This window comes from Xyrauchen texanus, chromosome 35, assembly GCF_025860055.1.
Source record: "Xyrauchen texanus isolate HMW12.3.18 chromosome 35, RBS_HiC_50CHRs, whole genome shotgun sequence".
In the NCBI taxonomy this organism is placed as follows: Eukaryota; Metazoa; Chordata; class Actinopteri; order Cypriniformes; family Catostomidae; genus Xyrauchen; species Xyrauchen texanus.
The window spans coordinates 15393496-15416387 of record NC_068310.1 but is presented as its reverse complement, the minus strand read 5'-3'; the positions used below and the strand labels follow the sequence as shown (position 1 = coordinate 15416387).

At 38.1% G+C, this 22892-nt stretch overlaps 1 protein-coding gene across 2 annotated transcripts; it reads left to right on the top strand.

Annotated features, from left to right (window-relative positions):
* The first annotated feature begins 1898 nt into the window (after positions 1–1898).
* On the top strand, positions 1899–20809 carry hck (HCK proto-oncogene, Src family tyrosine kinase). Of its 2 annotated transcripts, none has more exons than XM_052105226.1 (13): positions 1899–2241; positions 6065–6220; positions 7994–8033; positions 9563–9659; positions 9766–9861; positions 11973–12076; positions 12277–12426; positions 13337–13489; positions 15179–15361; positions 15448–15524; positions 17896–18049; positions 18168–18299; positions 19443–20809. In XM_052105226.1, exons 2-13 carry the CDS (start codon positions 6104–6106, stop codon positions 19643–19645), a joined length of 1506 nt encoding a protein of 501 aa, XP_051961186.1. In that variant the 5' UTR covers positions 1899–2241; positions 6065–6103; the 3' UTR covers positions 19646–20809. The 2 variants fall into 2 exon arrangements, with proteins under 2 accessions (XP_051961186.1, XP_051961187.1); XM_052105227.1 differs by having other exon boundaries at positions 2108–2241; positions 6096–6220.
* Positions 20810–22892: the final 2083 nt, after the last annotated feature.

Sequence of the window (22892 nt, the reverse complement as noted above, 5' to 3'; positions counted from 1 at the left end):
CTGAGTAGAAGTCGGGTGATGCAGCAGGACAATGACCCTAAACCTCCAAGTAAATCCACTACAGAATGGCTTCAAATATTAAAATCCACCTTTTGGCATGACCCAGTCAGAAACTTAACCCATTAGAGATGCTGTGGAATGACATCAAGAGAGCCTTTCACAGTAGATATCCTAAGAATGGCTGAGCTGAAGCAGTTCAGTAAGGAAGAATGGTCCAAAATTCTTTCTGAACGTTGTGCAGGTCTAATCTGCAGCTACTGGAAATACTTAGCCGAGGTTGTTGCTGCCAAACAACATTTGTGTTTGTCTTTCCTTGTGACTTTGATGAACATAAGATAACAAATTAATGATCAATTAATAAAGGAAACCAGCTAATTCTGAAGGGTTCACATACTTTTTCTTGCCACTGTACTTAAATATACTAGTTGGTTTTAGTTCTACACCATTGCTGTGTGGTGATGTTTTTACAGCAGAATTGAGGAGAGATATTGCTGCCTATGACTAAATCACTTAAATTTGTTGTTACAAAACTGACCTTCCAACTGACACATCATTTAGTGTATTTTGATGGTTTGCCAAGCTTTCCAAAGCACTTTTAAGACAATATTCAAAAATGTGTTTGTTTTTGAAAATGTGTAAAAAAAAGAATTTTACATAATAGCAGTACAAAATTGATATATATTTTTTAAACAATGTCCATTGAAATAAATATAAATAAACTACCTTACTTAAAGTCTGTATGATGATCATTCTCTGTGTGGTTATAGAACAAGACAGGGAAGTGCAGAACCATGTGAACTCTCCTCCTTGGTTTACGATCTGGGAAACAACTACAGTGCTTACAGGAAGAAAGCAAATCCTTTCACCTTGAAATTCCCAATCTTAGTTTGATCCTGGGTCATTGGAAGAATATTCTCGCTGTCACCAGACCACAACTTGGAAACTTGATTATAGATTAGTCTTAACATTTCTGAAACCTATTTATTACCCCCCAGATCAAGCTGTCAGTTTCTCTATTTCCACATTTTCTAATATGAAAGCTGTACACGTCCATGGTCCACAAACTTGCACATATGTGCACATTTTACTATCTATGCACATAATCACTTGGTTAATTATTATAGATCCAAATACTAAGTGTTCAGTATTCAGAAATATTTGCATGTTTAGACCAATTAGAATGAAGTTGTTGTTTTGCCTTTTGAGCTTCATCAGTTAATATGGATGTTAGACCTGTATTTAGAAGAGACTTACAGGGGACAACTAGATTTATATATTTGCCTTTCTTGATGTTTGTCTCTGTCTCTATCAAAAGAATAGAGAGTATAATCCCGGCATCTGGATTAAAGGATCACTGTTTTTCTTTTAAATCCTTATGTAACTAAGGCCCACATAAACCAATCTGTGTTTATGTACATCTTAATTTCCAATCCAAGACTATGAGCTGTGTCTCTGTCTGTGGCTATGTGCGCAGACAACAAGATCTTTTATATAATATATATATATTTTATTTTGCTCTCAAACAAATCTTGTCAAAATCTGCCTCTATTTTTTTATGATTTTATTTATTTATATTTTATTTAATTGTAATTATTTTAATAAATATATATTTTGTAGAATTATTAAATTATATATATTTTTAGATTATTTATAATAATAATTGTTATTATTTTTAAGACCATTTGTGAATAGGCTATGTCTACACAACATAATTTATAACTGGATGAAGTACATTACGAGACACTACGTTGACAGAAGAGACGTGACATTGCAAAACTACTTTAAACAACTCGCGCGCACACACACACGCGCGCGCGATCTCTGTTTCGTGTATGAAAACTATTGCATGAGTTGGGGAGGTGGATACTGAAGCGGAATATACATGACATTTCCTCTGACTGGTGTTAGAGTTTGACTGTGTCTCAAGACTTTGTGAGCTTTTAGGGGCGTCAAAACCGCAGCATATTTAGCGTCTAGGGGCTGTTCACACCGAACGTCTTTGTGCTTCCATCCGCATTGTTTTTCTATGCAAACACGTGCTAGATAGTCATTCAAATAAATAGGCAGTTAACCAGTTTTGAGACACAGCCTTTAACTTCCTCTTGGACAGTAGAACAGCTCAGCACTCGCATCACTGTGATGGAGGAGCCGGTGTAAAGCAACTAGAACATTTTCTCCATCTCGGTCAGTTGTCGAGATATTGTGAATACGGAAATATATTCTTCGGTTGGAATTTAACTGGTGAGTTCGCTTAAACTATTTGTACATCTTGTTTTTTTACGTAAAAATATTGCCTACCGACATTTAGGCTACCCGTTTCTTTTAAAATGATGAATTGTATTTTTCAACTGAAGCGAAGATTTTCCTTTGGTCGTTTAAACGTTTTTCTATAACAGATTAAATATAGCCTTTGTTGACTGTCATGCTTCTCTTTGTAGTTTGAATTATTTCGAATACTTTCACTTTATCATTCATTTGGTAAGAGCTGTTAAATTAAAGGAATATTCCGGGTTCAATACAAGTTAAGCTCAATCGACATCATTTGTGGCATATCATTGATTACCACAAACATTTCTTTTGACTTACCCCTCTTTTTCTTAGGTTAGGCTCTTACAATGGAAGTGAATGGGGCCAATTTTTCGAGGGTTTAAAGGCAGAGATCCGAAGCTTTTAATTTTATAAAATTAAAATTTTATAAAAAATAGAATTTAGTTGCTCAATTCTTCTGTTTAAATTTGTTATTATTTTAGTTGTTTAAAACATTTTAAATCGTCATTTTAGGGTTCACAGTAGTACATCGTCATGGCAACAAAATTGTATACTTGAATAGTTTTACACTGAAACGTTTTGTAAGGTATTTCACCACACTAAATTCATGTTGCTGTATTGTTTGCCTCTTGTGGCTATAGTATTGAGAAAACAAAAGTTTAAAATATTTTAACGTTTAAGAATTGGCTCCATTCACTTCCATTGCAAGAGCCTCACTGTAACCCAGATTAAAAAAAAAAAGGAGGGGCAAGTCAAAAGTAATTTTTGTAGTAATCAACATTATGCTATAAATGCTGTCGATATAGCTTAACTTGTACTGATCCCAGAATATTCCTTTAATATTTTATCGAGAGACATGTGTTTAATCTCTTTATTCACTTTTCTTCACAATTCACTTGGATTAAATTCTTAACCATGTCATGATGCAGTAACTTTGTCAAATCCCGAAAATCTTTCATGTAGAGTTGTCACCTGTGTTTGAGGAACCCACATGTCTAAAAGCTTTAGGTTTAGTTACACCTTATTGTACTTCCATAGCACACTAGACTTTTACAGAACATAACAATACCAGAGGTCACATTTTAATATTTTTCTTCCTCCTCACAATGTCCCCTCTCCTTATGTAAATGTAAATTTATGGATGCACAACACTCTTTACAGTTCTATTTCAAATTTTTCTTTTGGCTATATTATTTGCCTAATTGAGCCTGTGTCATGTTCTCACAGTTTATACAGAATACAGAACAGTTTATACAGAATACAGAACAGTTTATACAGAATATCCAAACAAAAAAATAGAGTTCTGACTAAGTGGAACTGACACATATTTTTGTGGTGATTCCAATCCTGTTCCTCTGGTAAAAAAAAAAAAATGTGGAGGTGGTTCCTCTGAGTTCTGGGGCTTTGTGGGAAAAAAAAATTTGTGGATGGGATGGGCGACACTGTCGAAAGGCAAATGTGAAAAATCTCCTCCGGGTAAGATCAGTTATCATCAGAGCCTGAGTCGGAAGAAGGAAATGCACTGGAGATCACAGCCGGCATCAAGCAGGTTGAGTGGAAAGGAGACTACATAGAAGGCTAGTTAAAGGCTTGAAAATGACCCTGACCTCATAAAAAAGTCAATTGGTAAGGCTAAAGATGTTTCTAAAATGCATCCGAAATCAAAAGCAACAAAAAGGTAACTCAAGAAACTCATAAAATGGACAATTTAAATGAAAGAGAAAGCAGAACATGGGAGATCAGGCCGAGGAAAATTAGTTCTTCTTTATGCGTTACATAAACATTTCTAAAAACAAAATTGCTTCTATTGAATGAGCCAATTTTACTTCAAGCGAAGAGCAGGAGTTCTTGAATTACAAGTCAATGTTGAATATGTTGATTAGACACTCCAATAACATTGGCCCTATTTTCCTATTTCTATCCTGGTTATCTTCAATACAAACAGACTGCTCATTTATATATATATATATATATAAAAAGTGTTTTGGTTGTGGTTTTGTGGGGACTAGGGGTGGACTGGGAAGAGAAATTGGCCTGGGATTTTACATAGAAACTGGCCCAAAAGAGGCATTTCAGCTTATCGCAGCCCATTCACCCCGTTTCACGGCCAGCCCGGTTCTCCCGATGGCCAGTCCGCCCCGATCGGCCCCAGTGCGCCGGCCCACCGGGAAAATACCCGGAATGCCAGTTTACCAACCCAGCCCTGGTGGGGACATGTGTGTGCTGATTAAGGGCACGAGTTAATCATCAAACACCAAAGGAATCATCCCCCCCATCCCCCCTGGAATCTACACCCCTGGCTGTAACACATACATTTCAATCTAAAGCAAGTTGAAAGTCCTATATTTACTTCTTAAAGTTGTTGATTTCTACAGAGAGGCCAAAAAGCACATAAATATATTGTTTCCATCCTCTCTCTCATTCAAAAATAATAAAGTTTAACTTAAATCAGTTGTGGACATTGGTTCCACACAATCAAAATGAGTTTCCCTATTATGAAAATAAAATGTAGGCTCTACTCAAATAGTATGGAGTTTTATTATTCACATGTTCTCAACACCATTGTATTAAATAAAAATAGATGGACTGTACACAATGAAATTAAGTTGCGGTGAAATGCTAAAGTATTGTGTTGCATTGAGATATTTTAAATAAGTTAATTGAGCAAGCGGTAAAAATCACATTCGCCATCCGTTAGAGGTCTGAATCTATTTGAGCATTTCATAGCAATGTAATCATCACTTTTTAATGACTGAATTTAATTTGGACTTTACGCAATTTATTATTATTATATATTATTATATAATATATACTAAAATTTCAGCTTCATCATGTTCTGTTACTCAGAAAAGTGTTAGGATGTTGGTTAGCTTATTCGAATCTGCTTTGAACATTAGGCTTTAACCAACCACAGTTTCCACTGAGCAGCTTCCTTGTGTGCATATATGAGCGAGTTAATGTCAAAACCACAGGTGGGTGAGAAACTAGACTGCAGCCTACCAATGTGGAAGTCAAAGCAGCAAACTGGTTATTTCTACTTTTACTACATTAACCGGTGAAGTCCATTTGAGTGTGGCTCATTAGATTTAACCATTTTGGATCCTGTGAAATTGTCTTCAGCACTGAATGGAAATACTTATGTGAGGTATCATCTTACCAATTTTTACTTTGATTATTAGGTTCAACTTGCCTGTGCTGTACAAAAATGCTGCACTTTTGATAACATTTTTGAACAAAGTTTACATAATATATATGAATTCTTAATGCAGTTTATGGATCAATTTGACGTTCATGCAAATTAATTTCTAGATTAAGAACTGCTTAAGCAGAATTTAACCAGGGCTCAGGGCAAAAATGCCACTGAAAGTACCAAAATAGCCCAGATAATTAAAATGTGATAGCAAAAATGCCCAATGTAGTGAATTTTCAGGTTTTGTAATGAAAAAAAAAACAACTAAAAACAATCTTGAAAATGCTTAGCATGACAAAAACACTCCAACAACTATAAAACTGCATAATCTTTGCCATGACAGTGTCATTGCTTCATTAATTATAACTGCTTGTGCATTTGATATGAATTAGATTATAATTAACCGAAGTATTTTGAATAAATAAACAGCAAACTGTATGTTTTTATAAGGTTGCAAAATAAATATTTCTGATTCTGGTACTACAGCAACAGTCATGTCATTGTTAATGGGAACTCAGAGCAACCCCTGTTTTGCATATTATTTTCTATTTTGGAAGGGATGTACTATTTCTAAATGTACAAGGATGATCTGCATCATTTGTTTAGTAATCAGTGTCCTCTGTGGTGAACTCTTCAGTCTTCACCATGGGTTGTGTGGGATCCAAGCCGGAGCAGGATCCGATTGGCAAGTCGATGGGCAGCGATGACAGTCGCAACCTGACAACACATTACGTCAAAGACCCCACGACAGGGAGCAAAGCTGTAAGTAGAAGCTTTATCAGGCAGTTTCTGGGTTTTCAGAGCAAACTGGTCAAGAGCACTGTGGAAACCTTTTTTTTAGGGTTATTCCAGAGAATGATTTCTGTGAAAAAATTTCTGCTAAACAATGCTGAGTTAGGCTGTGCTTAAATAATCAGAATTGATACCTTGTTTCAGCACATTTTGTGGCCTTGTATATAATACTTCTGCTTTCTAAACGTAACTTTTAAAGCCAATGTGTGCTTTCAAAATGGATGCTTCTAACAACTTGAATGAATTAATGAAAATGTATATAGCACTTTTTTGACACTACACTCAAAGCGCTTTACACAGTGAACAGGGGACTCTCCTCAACCACCACCAGTGTGCAGGATCCACCTGGATGATGTGACAGCAGCCATAGTGCGCCAGTACACTCTCCACACATCAACTATTGGTGGAGAGGCGAGTAATAGAGCAATTAATGGATGGGGATTATTAGGAGGCCATGATTGAGAAGAGCCAATGGGGGGAATTTGGCCAGGTCACCTGAATTACACCCCCCTACTCTTTACAAGAAGTGCCCTGAGATTTTTAATGACCACAGAGTCAGGACCTCAGTTTTTTAACATCTCATCCAAAGGACAGTGCCTTTTTACAGTATAGTGATCCCGTCACTATACTGGGGCATTAGCACCAACACAGACAGCAGGGTGAGCCTCCCTAATACCTCTTCCAGCAGTAAACTTAGTTTTCCACAGGAGGTCTTCCATCCAGGTACTGACCAGGTTCAACCCTGCTTAGCTTCAGTGGGCAACCAGTCTTGAGCTACAGGGTGATATGGCTGCTGACAAACTTGCTACTTAAGGACTACAACAGTTATCTGATTTGTCAAGCAAATAAACTCCTTGTGGTAGTTGTAGTCCTTATTTAGCAACTTTAGCATATTGCATTTTAAAATCACATTTGAGAATATGAAAGTATCTACAGAACAGCTCTTTTTTTGTTCCAATAGTAAGTGATCTTTGGATATTTACATACAGTAATATGCAAACATTTAGGCACAAAACTTTCAAAGTGAGGATTTCTTAAACAAAATAATGACATAAATAGTTTTCATGAATCAGTTAACGTAATACAAAGCCCAGTAAACAGAAAAAGAGCTAAATTAATATTTGTTGTGAACACTTTTGCTTTCAAAACAGGACCAATTCTCCTACTTACACCTGGACAGAGTTTTTCTTGGTTGTTGGCAGATAGGATGTTCCAAGCTTCTTAGAGAATTTGCCACAGTTCTTTTATTTAATTAGGCTGTCTCAATTACTACTGTCTTTTCGTGTAATCCCAGACTGACCCGATGGTCAGTGGGGGGCTCTGTGAGGGCCATGCCATCTGTTGCAAGGCTCCCTGTTCTTCTGTTGTATTCTATTTGGAAAAGGAATGTTTGGGAGTATAAAATTTATATTTCCTATTGACACATTAAAGTAGCAGATATAAATAACCATCTTAAGACAAATGTTTTTGTGAAACATTTTATGTGCCTGAGACTTTTGCACAGTTCTGTACACACCATTTATCATGTGGTTCTGCGCTTGGTTTATAGCTACTTCTACTTTATTTGTACATTGGTTTAGATTAAAATGTCATTTTAAACTGATATCCTAATCTAAGCTTCCTGGCTGTAACAGATAGTTATTTTTCTGCTCAAAACAGAGTAGTGAGATGTCTGGTGACAGTTCATCCTTGAAATAAAGTGCTTGCCTTCAATTCTGCACCTCTTTCTTTTTTGACTTGTAGAACAGAACCAACTCCAACCCACCTAATCCTGCCAATGACAGTGAGTGAAGTTGCACATTTACAAAATCCTCTACACTCTGTTTTATAGCACGTTCACTTTCAGAATGTTGGATTATTGTAAAATATGAAAGGTATTCATTTTAAAACATGCACATCTACCAAATAGATTGACCATTATGAGAAAGAGGACGATTTAGTTTTTAACACATTTTAATGTGGTTTTGAACATGTAGGTCAAAATGCACTTATAGCGTCTCATGAGGTTTAGTAGAGTTGCTTTTTATAGTTTGCATCATGCACTTTTTCAATTAACCTCAATGTTTTCTGCAGCTGAAGCAAAAATAACAGAATTTCAAACCTTAAAGACGAAAGTATGTAATTTCCAAACACAGCTGCAATAATAATGACTTTTCAAACAGGCTTCCTGAGCACTTCTATCAGTCTACCATTGGCCCGACAATCAGATAGTCCTGTCCCATACTCACGCTATTGGTTGGAGTCAATGTTGCTATATTAGGCTGGTCAGGATGCAAGCAACAAGAGCAAACTTTTGATAGTGCCACAAAGCAACAATGTTTAAACTTTTCTGGGGAATCTACCTATGAATGCAGCCTGGTCTCATGAAAATTATGTGACCATGGCAACACATTTGCAAACAAAAATTACATGCTGTATTGCATGTTTGGCTGCAGTTTCCCAGTGAAATGTCCAGCAAGGGGTGCCAAAAGCAAGTGAAACAGTGTTGTAATCAAACAATGTTTTTAAAGTGAATATTAGATGGAGGCTGTAATGAGTAAAACGTACTTCCCTAACATAAAACTTTAACCTAAACCTAACCAAAAGTTATCTAAAATCAAATGAGAGGTGCCAAAAGCAAGTGAAAAAGTGTTATAATCAAACAATGTTTTTAAGGTGAATATTAGAGGGAGGCTGTAATGAGTAAAACGTACTTCCCTAACGTAAAACTTTAACCTAAACCTAACCAAAAGTTTTCTAAAATCAAATGAGAGGTAAAAGAAAACAGACTTCCTTACCCTTAACCAACACCTAAACCTACCAATAGTGTTGTAAAAGCAAATGAGAGGTAAACAAAAGAGACATCCTTACCCGGGGCCTGATGCAAGCGAAGCACTTGGCATCATAGCGCTAACAATAACCCTAACACGTGCGCCACTATCAAAAGCACTTGTGCGCATGGAAGACAAACACTTGCAAACCACAAGATCATGGTACGTAAAACTCAATTTGCAAAATTGAGTTATAGTCACGTTGATTCTATGAGACTAGGTTGTACGAATGGCTCACTTATAATTTTCTCAGAAAATTTTACAAGGATTGCTTAAAGTATTTTAGCATACAATTATTTATCACCTTTAAACACATCTGTTTTACAGTAGGAACTGTGTAGGTTTATGTAGGCTGGTATTGGTAGAGAGCATGTGTTGTGTTGTTATTAACAGTAAATGTGTGACAAATTCATGCTCTGAACTTTTGTGAATGTGTGATCACAGCTTTCACACAAAATTTTCCATTTGACGCAAGTTTCCATAAACGCTCTGTTGCCCTTAGATTCAGATAACATTGCCATCGCTCTGTATGACTATGAAGCTATGCATGAAGGTGATCTGGGCTTCAAAAAGGGAGACAGACTCAAAATACTACAGGAGTAAGTAAGCCTCTGATTCCATTTGAGGATTTGCGATCTCACTTTTTTTATTGTTGGATGAATTGATTGATTAATTGATTGATTGATTGATTGATTGATTGATTAGGTCAGGTGAGTGGTGGAAAGCAGCCTCTCTCAGCAGTGGTCAGGAGGGCTTCATCCCCAATAATTATGTTGCCAAGGATACTCTGGAAACTGAAGAGTGAGTCAATGCACCGGTTTATATTGTGTACTGTACTTTTGTTGATGAGTGCAACTTTTGTGTAATTTGGACCCATATACAGCAAACTACAAGTAAATAATCTCATTACATTTTCTCAGTTTTAACACTAATTGTCTTATTGACTGCATTCTTCAGGCTTAACCATTTTACTTGGTGGGTAGCACAAGTAAAATCTAGGGGGCAATGCCTCCAGCGCACCACCCCCTCAACTCTCTGGGGGTTGAACAATGAAAAAGTTCCAAGGTTGCACACATTGCAAACCTCATAGAAGATAAATAACTGATAAAATATGTATTATAATGTGTGTGAATATACAGGTGAAACTCGAAAAATTAGAATATCGTGCAAAAGTTCATTAATTTCAGTAATTCAACTTAAAAGGTGAAACTAATATATTATATAGACTCATTACAAGCAAAGTAAGATATTTCAAGCCTTTATTTGATATAATTTTGATGATTATGGCTTACAGCTTATGAAAACCCCAAATTCAGAATCTCAGAAAATTAGAATATTACATGAAATCAATAAAAAAAAAAAGGATTTTAAATACAGAAATGTCGGCCCTCTGAAAAGTATAATCATGCATATGTACTCAGTACTTGGTTTGGGCCCCTTTTGCGTTAATTACTGCCTCAATGCGGCGTGGCATGGATGCTATCAGCCTGTGGCACTGCTGAGGTGTTATGGAAGACCAAAATGCTTCAATAGCGGCCTTCAGCTCTTCTGCATTGTTTGGTCTCATGTCTCTCATCTTTCTCTTGGCAATGCCCCATAGATTCTCTATGGGGTTCAGCTCAGGCGAGTTTGCTGGCCAATCAAGCACAGTAATACCATGGCCATTGAACCAGGTTTTGGTACTTTTGGCAGTGTGGGCAGGTGCCAAGTCCTGCTGGAAAATGAAGTCAGCATCTCCATAAAGCTTGTCTGCTGAAGGAAGCATGAAGTGCTCTAAAATGTCCCGGTAGACGGCTGCGTTGACTCTGGACTTAATAAAGCACAGTGGACCAACACCAGCCGATGACATGGCTCCCCAAACCAACACAGACTGTGGAAACTTCACACTGGACTTCAAGCATCTTGGTTTGTGTGCCTCTCCATTCTTCCTCCAGACTCTGGGACCTTGGTTTCCAAATGAGATGCAAAATTTGCTCTCATCAGAAAAGAGGACTTTGGACCACTGAGCAACAGACCAGTTCTTTGTTTCTTTAGCCCAGGTAAGACGTTTGACATTTGAAGCCCATGTCCAGGACCCGTCTGTGTGTGGTGGCTCTTGATGCAGTAACTCCAGCCTCAGTCCACTCCTTGTGAAGCTCCCCACACATTTGAATGGCCTTTTCCTGACAATCCTCTCCAGGCTACGGTCATCCCTGCTGCTTGTGCACCTTTTTCTTCCACACTTTTCCCTTCCACTTAACTTTCTATTAATGTGCTTTGATACAGCACTTTGAGAACATCCAACTTCTTTTGCAATTACCTTTTGAGGCTTTCCCTCCTTGTGGAGGGTGTCAATGATGGTTTTCTGCACAACTGTCAGGTCAGCAGTCTTCCCCATGATTGTGAATTCAACTGAACCAGACTGAGAGACCATTTAAAGGCTCAGGAACCCTTTGCAGGTGTTTAGCTGATTAGAGTTTGACACTTTGAGCCTACAATACTGAACCTTTTCACAATATTCTAATTTACTGAGATTCTGAATTTGGGGTTTTCATAAGCTGTAAGCCATAATCATCAAAATTATATCAAATAAAGGCTTGAAATATCTTACTTTGCTTGTAATGAGTCTATATAATATATTAGTTTCACCTTTTAATTTGAATTACTGAAATTAATGAACTTTTGCACGATATTCTAATTTTTCGAGTTTCACCTGTATAAGGTACTTAAACTTGCAGGATTGCAATAAGGTGATATTGAAAGCATGGCATACATCTTTCTTTCAATGCATGGTTCATAAATGCCATTAAAAGAATAAGTTTCAGTAGAATTATTTCTATAAAAGCAATAAAAATGACAAATGTTCACAGTAATGCCCAATACATCTTAAGTCAACATTAGCAAAGGTTCATATGTGTCTGCATGTGTTTCAGTTGGTTTTTTAAAGGTGTCAGCAGAAAGGATGCAGAGAGACAGCTGCTGGCCGCTGGAAATAAAACAGGATTTTTTATGATCAGAGACAGTGAGACCACCAAGGGTACGTTACATTCAGTCATTAACACAAGGTAGCGCCAAAACTGAGAGGACTCCATAAATAGCCAAAAATAAAGAGTTTACTCATTAACAGCATTCAAAGATTTTGGTTTATTTTATCAGTTATTAGAATTTTATTTAGTTTAGCTGCAGATCTACCTGATTAAATCTGCTCTTAAAGACTTCTGCAACTTTTCCTCTCAGGAAGCTATTCCCTGTCTGTCAAAGACAGCGACCCACAAGCAGGAGATACGGTGAAGCATTATAAGATTCGTACGCTGGATAACGGCGGTTTCTATATCTCTCCTCGTATCACCTTTAGCACCCTGCAGGAACTCATCAGCCACTACAAGAGTAAGAGACACTCAGACACAATGTTTACTTACTAATGTAAATGATGGCATAAACTTCTACTGTTTTTATATTAAGCTAATTATAATTACTAAAGATTAACCTAAACAATAACCCTGCACATAAGAAACTTTTTTTTATCTATTAAAGTACAACTCCAATTCAGTTGGGTAAGTTGTAACTATGAAAAATAGGAGTGATATGTAAGTCTACTCACCCTGTGCTATATTGAAAGCACTACTACAACACATTTATTCATACATATATTTATTTTTTTTATTTTTGAATATACACTCATTTCAAATCAGATGATCAAAACATGCTCCAAAAAAATTGGGACAGTCCAGTGTTTACCGCTGCATAACATCACAATTTCTTCTAATAACACTTATTAAGCATTTTGGCACTAAACACACAAGTTTGTTCAGTTAAGCAAGCCGAATTTTCCCCCATTCATCCATTTTACAGGTCTTCAGCAACGCAATTGCATGCCTTTTTGCCATCATAATACCACAAATTCTCAATTGGAGACAGGTCAGGACTGCAGGCAGGCCAATCTAGCACCCGTACCCTCTTCTTACGCATCCATGCACTTGTAATCCAGGCAATATGTGGTTTGATATTGTCCTGCTGGAAAACCACATCTGAATGTGTGTGATCTCCGATCCACCAGATATCACTGTTTTTAAAAAAACTAATTAATTTGTAATGTCTTCAATTGAGAATGTGGCATGTACAATAATGTAATATGCACTTGCGCACATACCTCCCACTACTGAGTGAGAGGTGCTAAGTTGTTACATTTGCATAATACTGCTCTCCTCAAAAACATCTCTCTCGAAATTAGATTTTCTTATAAAAATACTAAAGAAAAACATCTGTCTGATAGCGTATTGTGTCTGTGTCACTACAGAGCAGAGTGATGGGCTGTGTCAGTCTCTTACCAGTCCCTGTCTGAGTCCCAAACCACAGAAACCTTGGGAGAAAGATGCCTGGGAGATCCCACGTGAGTCACTCAAACTGGATAAACGCCTAGGCGCGGGGCAGTTTGGAGAGGTCTGGATGGGTAAGACACTGCTTTTTCTTACTATAATGTACATTCTAATATGCATCTTCTTTACACTCTTAAAAATAAAGGTTCTTCAATAGCTCTTTGTGGCACCATCGTTACAGCAAAGAATACTTTCTTATCAAGAACCCTTTTTTGGGGGGGTGTTGAGTTGTGCGTGGATACCGCGGTGGATGGCCTGAAGCCTCCACACGTGCTATGTCTCCGTGGTAATGCGCTCATCAAGCCACATTATACGATACATGGGTTGACAGTCTCAGACACGAAGGCAACTGAGATTTGTCCTCTGCTGAGTCACTATGCCACCATGAGGACTTAGAGTGCATTGGGATTTGGGCATTCCAAATTGGGGAGCAAGAAAAAGAAAAAAAATGTTTGGGGGTTTTAAGTCTATTATTCTTTGGACACTGAAAAGGTCCTTGATGTTATATTATAGGTTCTTAAGATTAGTGTAATGTTTTCTTTTTTTTTTTAAAGCATTAGTACGCTGTAAAAAATGGAAACCTGCAATTGTCACCTAAAGGAGCTTTTTATTTATTTGTATTTTTTTTAACTGACCTAACACCTAAAATAAGCTTTGTTGGTGTAATATATTGATTTTGACCACATGAAGCACAATTTTTAGGTAAACTTTTTTTGTGTGTGTGCACGAATGCAACATTCTTTGTGGTTCTCCTGTGGCATTAGCCTGCAAAACTCTTTTTGGTTCTATACAGCTATTCAGGTTGTAGAACACAAAAAATGCAAGATAATTAGCATTTTTGAGAAATGGGTTTCCTCTGGATTTTAATAATGACAGTTCTGGATTTATGAGTAAAATAAGGTCTGTGGTAAACATTACTTGAAGATACTTGGACATTTTGTTCTACATCAATTACACAAAGTTATACCCCAAACATTAATTTGAAGCCACCATGTTTTTTAAAAAAGTATGTTGCTAGATAAGGACTAAAACGGTTTTCCGTTTTTGTCCTTATTTAGCAACTCGTTAGGGTACGAATGTGTAATTTGTGTTGTGGAAGAAACCCTTAAAATATCTTGAAGTAATGTTTACCTCAGACATAATTTTACTCATAATTTGAAAAACTATAGGAAAATCCAGAGGGAACACATGGGGAATTAGCCTTCCAGGTTCGCCAACAAATTGACGTTATGGTTGAACAGCTCTATAGACCAATCCTATTGTTTAGAGAAATTTTAGCGCATGCGCAGTATTTGCTAGCAGAAAGCTGGTAGACTGTTGTGTTCTATTTGACACATTAGACAATTAAATGAAAGTATGACACAAAACCATCATAAATTCAGACATTCTCAGCTATACAACATATATTAAATTATAATAATATGAGTTAATAACATACCTGTAATAATGTTCACTGTAAATGTTTGCTACAAAGCAGTGCGTTGCAATGATCTCCTCAGTTCAGTCAGCTTTGTTGATGGCTTGAAGCCACAGCCATCTTTGAGTGCCCTCAAAATAATTTTTCAACAACAGAATCCTATAAAAGTATTTTGTTTGTGCACATTTTTTTTCACCACTTCCGTATGTGACATAAGCGGTGACATTGCCAAAGGATTGGTCTAAAGTAACCAAAACATTTTTTATGTATGTTATTGTCTACCTACTCTAAATTATTTTGCTATGATGAAGAATACTAATGAAACTCATGTCTATTCTGTCCATAGCAATGTACAACAAGCACACAAAAGTGGCAGTGAAGACGATGAAGCCTGGTACTATGTCTGTGGAGGCTTTCCTCATGGAGGCAAACTTAATGAAAACCCTCCAGCATGACAAACTGGTCCGTCTCAACGCTGTGGTCACCAAGGAGGAGCCCATTTTCATCATTACAGAGTTCATGGAGAAAGGTCTGAGTCAAGTCACTCCAACGCATATACAACAAAATTGTTGTAGATATCTTTATTTAACATTTGTTTGTGTGTGTGCTTTATAGGAAGTTTACTGGACTTCCTTAAAAGCGATGAAGGAAATCGCGTCCGGTTGCCTAAACTGATTGACTTTTCAGCACAGGTGAGACACTTTAACTCAGGTTTGTTTACGTTAAAAAGTATTAATTTCTTTAAGGGTTAATCCCTAAAAAAATTACAAAAATACTAACAGAGGACTGTAACAGCATGTACCTTCCTTTATGTGGAAGTCAGGTTTGTCCTTGTAGACATGGTATTTCAATATTCAAATGTGATAACTGACATACAGCAATATTTGTGTATAGAGGTGTGTTAGTCTGTCTGAGAGAGTGGAGTCTCCCACGAACAAGATAATCTATTCCTCTTTCTCTTTGTCACTGTTAAATCCAAGATAGTATCAGTTTGTTCCCTCCATTGTACAACCAAGTGATTCCTTAAAGGGATAGTTCACCCAAACTTTGAAAAAAAGAAGAAAAATACCTCATAATTTACCCACCCTTATAATGTTGCAAACCTGTATTTTTCCTTCAAACACAAAAAGGAGATGTTGGGCAAAATGTTAGCCTCGGTCACCTTTCACGTTCATTAGAAAAAAAGTATGCAATGAAGATGAAGAATGGCTGAGGCAATAATTCTCCTTTGTGTTGCACAGAGGAAAAAAAGTCATACAGGCTTGGAACAACATAAGGGAGATTAAGTGTTGAGATTTTATTTATTTAAATTTGGCAAACTATCGATTTAAAGCAGCAGAAATCTTTTTTCAGTATCATGTGATGCATTTCAAGGCCAAAATGAAAGTTATATGAAAAGTTTTATTGGAATAATGTGGTCAGAAAATAAGACATGATACAATTGACAAAACAATGTTTGATTAAAGTGAAGCTTTTTGAAAGCAATTGTGCATAGCAATGGCATTGCAAAAAAGGGTGTGACTAAGTTGGAAAGAGGAAGAGAATTTAAAACACTTAAAAAGTCAGATGTGAATCTGGCGTGACCGATAAGGAGATCCACGTACACACACACACACACACACACACACGTTGTGTTTCCATGTTTTATGGGGACTTTCCATAGACATAATGGTTTTTATACTGTACAAACTTTATATTCTATCCCCTAAACCTAACCCTACCCCTAAACCTAACCCTCACAGAAAACTTTCTGCATTTTTACATTTTCAAAAAACATAATTTAGTATGATTTATAAGCTGTTTTCCTCATGGGGACCGACAAAATGTCCCCACAAGGTCAAACATTTCGGGTTTTACTATCCTTATGGGGACATTTGGTCCCCACAAAGTGATAAATACACGCTCACACACACACACACACACACACACACACACACATGTTGTGTTTCCATGTTTTATGGGACTTTCCATAGACATAATGGTTTTTATACTGTACAAACTTTATATTCTATCCCCTAAACCTAACCCTACCCCTAAACCTAACCCTCACAGAAAACTTTCTGCATTTTTACATTTTCAAAAAACATTATTTAGTATGATTTATAAGCTGTTTTCCTCATGGGGACCGACAAAATGTTCCCACAAGGTCAAAAATTTCGGGTTTTACTATCCTTATGGGGACATTTGGTCCCCACAAAGTGATAAATACACGCTCACACACACACACACACACACACACACACACATGTTGTGTTTCCATGTTTTATGGGACTTTCCATAGACATAATGGTTTTTATACTGTACAAACTTTATATTCTATCCCCTAAACCTAACCCTACCCCTAAACCTAACCCTCACAGAAAACTTTCTGCATTTTTACATTTTCAAAAAACATAATTTAGTATGATTTATAAGCTGTTTTCCTCATGGGGACCGACAAAATGTTCCCACAAGGTCAAAAATTTCGGGTTTTACTATCCTTATGGGGACATTTGGTCCCCACAAAGTGATAAATACACGCTCACACACACACACACACACACACACACACACACACACACACATGTTGTGTTTCCATGTTTTATGGGACTTTCCATAGACATAATGGTTTTTATACTGTACAAACTTTATATTCTATCCCCTAAACCTAACCCTACCCCTAAACCTAACCCTCACAGAAAACTTTCTGCATTTTTACATTTTCAAAAAACATAATTTAGTATGATTTATAAGCTGTTTTCCTCATGGGGACCGACAAAATGTTCCCACAAGGTCAAAAATTTCGGGTTTTACTATCCTTATGGGGACATTTGGTCCCCACAAAGTGATAAATACACGCTCACACACACACACACACACACACACACACACACACACTCTCTCGCATAATAGCTTATTGCCTTTGCTGACTATCAAACTCCTGTTCAGTTGCACTCCGTAAGACACAATCATTAATTACCCTAAAAGTATAAAAAGAAATTACAAGTTCTGATCTGTTGGCTTGTTTATTTACTCAAGCAAAAACCTTTTTATTTCATCCTCTCTGTTACTTCCTGACTGCAGATAGCAGAAGGCATGGCTTACATTGAGCAGAGGAACTATATTCACAGAGACCTTCGTGCGGCCAACATCCTGGTCAATAAGAGTTTAGTGTGTAAGATTGCTGACTTTGGTCTGGCCCGTATCATAGAGGACAACGAATACACTGCCAGAGAAGGTTAGTATGATAAGCAGCCAATAAAACTGTAGACAACCTAATTTTGGATAAATGTATATTTCTTTATTTAGTACTGCCAACAGAGGGTGTGTTAATATTGTTTTTTTAATAATCAAAGGTGCCAAGTTCCCCATAAAGTGGACCGCTCCAGAGGCCATAAACTATGGTTCATTCACCATCAAATCAGACGTGTGGTCCTTTGGCATTCTGCTGACTGAAATCATTAGTTATGGTCGCACACCATACCCAGGTCTGTTTAATATAATAAGCAGGAGTGGAATGATGCTGTTTGCCTAAGATCTTCTATTATATGCTTTAACTACAAATGCATGATGCAGAAAAGTCATATTTTGCCTTTCTCTGTGCCTTTTCTGAGTGATACATGCACATGTTTTGGAGAATCATCTAAGAATGCAATTATGGGACAAAATGACCCAGGGCTCTAAACACGGTCAAAATGATTTTGTGCATAATGTTTTTTTTATCTGACATTCCAGGAGTTAGGTATCATTAAGGTAGACATTAGGTCATTAGCTAGACATAAAAGGAATAGTTCACACAAAAATGTAAATTCTCTCATCATTTACTCACCCTTATGCCATCTCAGATGTGTATGACTTTCCTTTATCTGTTGAACTCAAATGAAGATTTTTAGAAGTTCACAGCTCTTTTTGTCCATACAATGCAACAAACATACATTTTTGAAGCTCCAAAAGACAGCATTAATCCATAAGATTCCAGTAGTTAAATCAATGTCTTCAGAAGCAATATGATAGGTGTGGGTGAGAAACAGATCAATATTATGTCCTTTTTTACTATAAATTCTCCTCTCTGCTCAGTCAGTCTCCACTTTAACTTTCACATTCTTCTTTTTGTGTTTTTGGTGATTCACATTCTTCATGCACATCTCCCTCTACTGGGCAGGGAGAAGAATTTCTAGCAAAAAGAGACTTAAATATTAATCTGTTTCTCATCCACACCTATCATATCACTTCTGAAGATATGGATTAAAACACTGGATTTGTATGGATTACTTTTATGCTGTCTTTATGTACTTTTTGGAGAAACAAACCTTTGGCACCCATTCATTGCATTGTATGGACAGAGCTGAAATATTCTTCTAAAAATCGTAGTTTGTGCTCTGCTGAAGAAAGAAACTCATACACATCTGGGATGGCATGAGAGTAAATGATGAGAGAATTTTAATGTTGGGTGAACTATTCCTTTAAGGTGTCTTTGATCATGAGATCTGTTTTTTAAGTGAATGATTTGAGCCTTTTAGGGTCTCTGTATGAATATGCTAATAATTAATAATAGTAAAGAAGACATGAATGTCATCATGTGAGTCCTTGAAAGCACAGAACATTTGAATCTACATTTATGCTCTGTTTAGGTATGACAAACCCAGAGGTGATCCGCGCTTTGGAGAAAGGTTACCGTATGCAGCGTCTTGACTCCTGCCCTCAAGAGCTCTATGACATCATGTTGGAGTGCTGGAAGAACAAGCCAGAGGACAGACCCACCTTTGAGTACCTGCAGAGTGTACTGGAGGACTTTTATACAGCCACAGAGAGCCAGTATCAGCAGCAGCCCTGAGAAACACAGATACACATTGACATCTTGCGCAAATGGCTTGTACCAGGAACTCTTAAGAAATCTTACACATATACATATATCTTAGACGTGCCAACTTATATTTACTTTATATATGTAGTGATATCAAATGTTTTATAATGTGTTATTTAAATGACATTTCAATGAAAACATTTTAAAAAAAGACAACGCATAGCAGTTTCATTCCTATCATACACACCTTTTGCCTTGAGTGTTGCACAACACAGAAGCTGTATAAAGTAATCATTTTTATATGAAACAACCTTTTCCAATTGTTTTTGTCCAAATTCAATGTTAAGAAATGTATATTGGAGCTAATGATTTGTGGTTGTGTGTATTGGAACTCAGAGCACACATTAAGATGTAAAGATTAAGATTAAAATGTATTGTAGTTTGAATAATTTTTGAATGAGATAGAGATTAATTCAAAAACTTCAACCTACATTAGGTTTCAAAAATTTTATAGGAGTTTAAGAAATATATATAGATGTTGAACCACTGCTCCATCCTAGTCAAAGGTTGAAAAAGGTATGAATGGTATGAAGGGAAGTTTAAAATTTAATTAATAGGTTCTGTGAATAATAATATTTCTTTGAATGATGATATGTCTTTTAACGGGTTAGCTCTCATCATTTACTCATATATTGTTCCAAACAAGTATGCTCTTTCTTCCATGGAACACAAATTGATATGTTGGGCAGTATGTTATTCACAGTCATTGTATGGAATATGTAATGAAAGTGAATGGTGACTGAATGGTGCCCAAGTTGTGAACTTATTTTATGATCCAATCAAAAAATAAAGCCATATGCATTTGGCACAACATTAGGTTGAGTAAATGATGATATAATTAAAGGTTGAACTAACTCTTTAATACTGTAATGTTATGCATTTGTAAGATTATGCTTGCTTTTTCAAATGTTCATGTTTATTTGGTAGCTTGAAATAGATTTTAGGTATTTGTATGTCTTAGTTTTGGACTTTTGTGCAATAATAGTAATTATTTGATGTTCTTTTAGTTTCCATTGTAATTTCCTGTAATCAGACTTTTTTGGGGGGTTGGGGGGGGGGTGGGCGGCATCATTAACATTACTCTCATTTGTGTGAAACATGATTATACAGTTTGTGTTGATTAGTGATTTTAAGAATGCCCCCACCTTTATAGAGTGGTCTATAAAAACTGCACAATGACACCTGTTGTATGTTTGTGTATATACTGTTACAAGTTATCCAGAAATAAATCTGTTAAATTTTGAGCCAATTAAATCTGTTTCTCATTCACATTTTTATCAGAATGCAGACATTTCATTATAAATATTTAACATGTTATAGTGCTTTAACATAATATAAACTGTTAACACATTCTCAATAGCTAATGGCTTTACTGTCTGTCGTACTGCCAACAGTGCTTTCGGTTGTCCAACTATGGGGTCATCAGCTGGGAGCCACAAATCACAGATGTTTCACTCTATTAATCCCAGCATTTGCTGGTGGTGGGACAGCGGTCAGCCTGCCACCCCCTGCAACTGGACACCGGGTCCTCTCGATTTACTCTCTTTCTTGTTCTCCTATCAAGACATTCCTCATACCATACAACCAGGGTTCAATAGGTTCAGAGGGAAAGGGTGCTAGGTGCAAGCGATCCACCTGGTCAGTTTGTCAGCGTGTTACCGAGTTCTACCTGCTCGGACCTGAGAAAACACGGGACGAAAACGACTCAACCCATAGATTGTAAAATCTTGCAAAGGAATAGGGTGTTGCCCAACCCGCTGCTCTGCATATGTCTGCTAGGGAGGTGCCCCTGGCCAATGCCCATGAGGACACAACATTTGTTGAGTGTGCTCGGACCCGCAAGGGGGGGGCATGGCCTGGGTGTGATAGGCCAATGTAATGTCATCCACTACCCAGTGGGAAAGCCTCTGTTTGGAGACAGCGTTCCCTTTCCGCTGTCCGCCAGCGGAAAGGGAACGCAGACAAAGAGCTGCTCAGAACATCTAAAGCTCTGCGTGTGGTCCAAGTAGATATGCAAAGCAAGTACCGGACACAGCAACGAAGGGGCACTTGCAGGTTCACAACCTGGTCCCTGAAGGGAGTGGTACGAACCTTGGGCACGTAGGCCGGTCGTGGTCTTAGGATCACATGAGTGTCTGCCGGACCGAACTCCAGGCAAGTGTCGCTGACAGAGAATGCTTGCAGGTCCCCGACCCTCTTGATGGAGGCGAGCGTGATCATTAGGGCTATCTTCAGGGAGAGGGCCGTGATTCCAACTGATACTAGCGGCTCGAAGGGGGGTCTCTGTAGGCCCGAGAGGACCACTGAGAGATCCCAGGAGGGGAACAGGCTTGGCCGGGAGTGATTTAACCTCCGGACGCCTCTTAGGAACCTGATAATTAAGTCGTGCTTACCCAAAGACTTGCCGTCTACTGTGTCGTGGTGGGCCGCGATATGGCTACATACACATACACTTCAGGAACATCTTGGTCTCTGGGTCGGGCGTCTCAGGACCGCTTGGGATCTTTCCGGGTCCTCGAAGGGCTGTGAGTGGCGCGCAGACCCGAGGAACCAATCATCCAGCCACGAAGACTGTGGGGAGGACGGAGGGTTCCAGTCTAGCCCCATGCTGATGGCGGCCCGGGCAAGCATGTCCAACATCTGTGCGTCAGCCTCAGTCTGGGCATGCTGGCCCGAAGGCGGCAGCCCAGTCGAGTCAGACGCCGGACCACTCTCCGATGCAACGGCGAGCTCATCAGGCTCGGGGGGCTCAAGAGTATAGGCAGGCTGGCTGTGAGGCTAGCCGCTGTTGCCTCGTGCCCGGATGGAAGTCAACGAGCGTGCTGGGAAGCGGGTGGTTCATGGGGACGTACCCGGCGATACCGAGCCCGCTGCCATCCCCAAATCGCCTCCATTGCCAGCAGCGTCATCCTCAATCTCATGGGAAGAAGGAGTGACGCGGGGGCGGCTGGAGTGCCGTTCCTTCTGAGGAAGGAATGTTGCCATGGTTATGTTCTTGCAGTGAGAACATGAGCCATCCACAAATGCTGCCTCGGTGTGATCACTGCCCAGACACACGAGACAGCGCTCGCGGTCGTCAGGAGCGGAGAGCACTCTACCGCATCCAGGAACTACACAGGGGCGGAAGGGTATCTTTATAAAGACGTGTCCTGAAAAGGACGTTCAAAGCCAGCTGTGTATTTGCTCTTTTATAGGAAATAACTCTTTTAGAGAAATC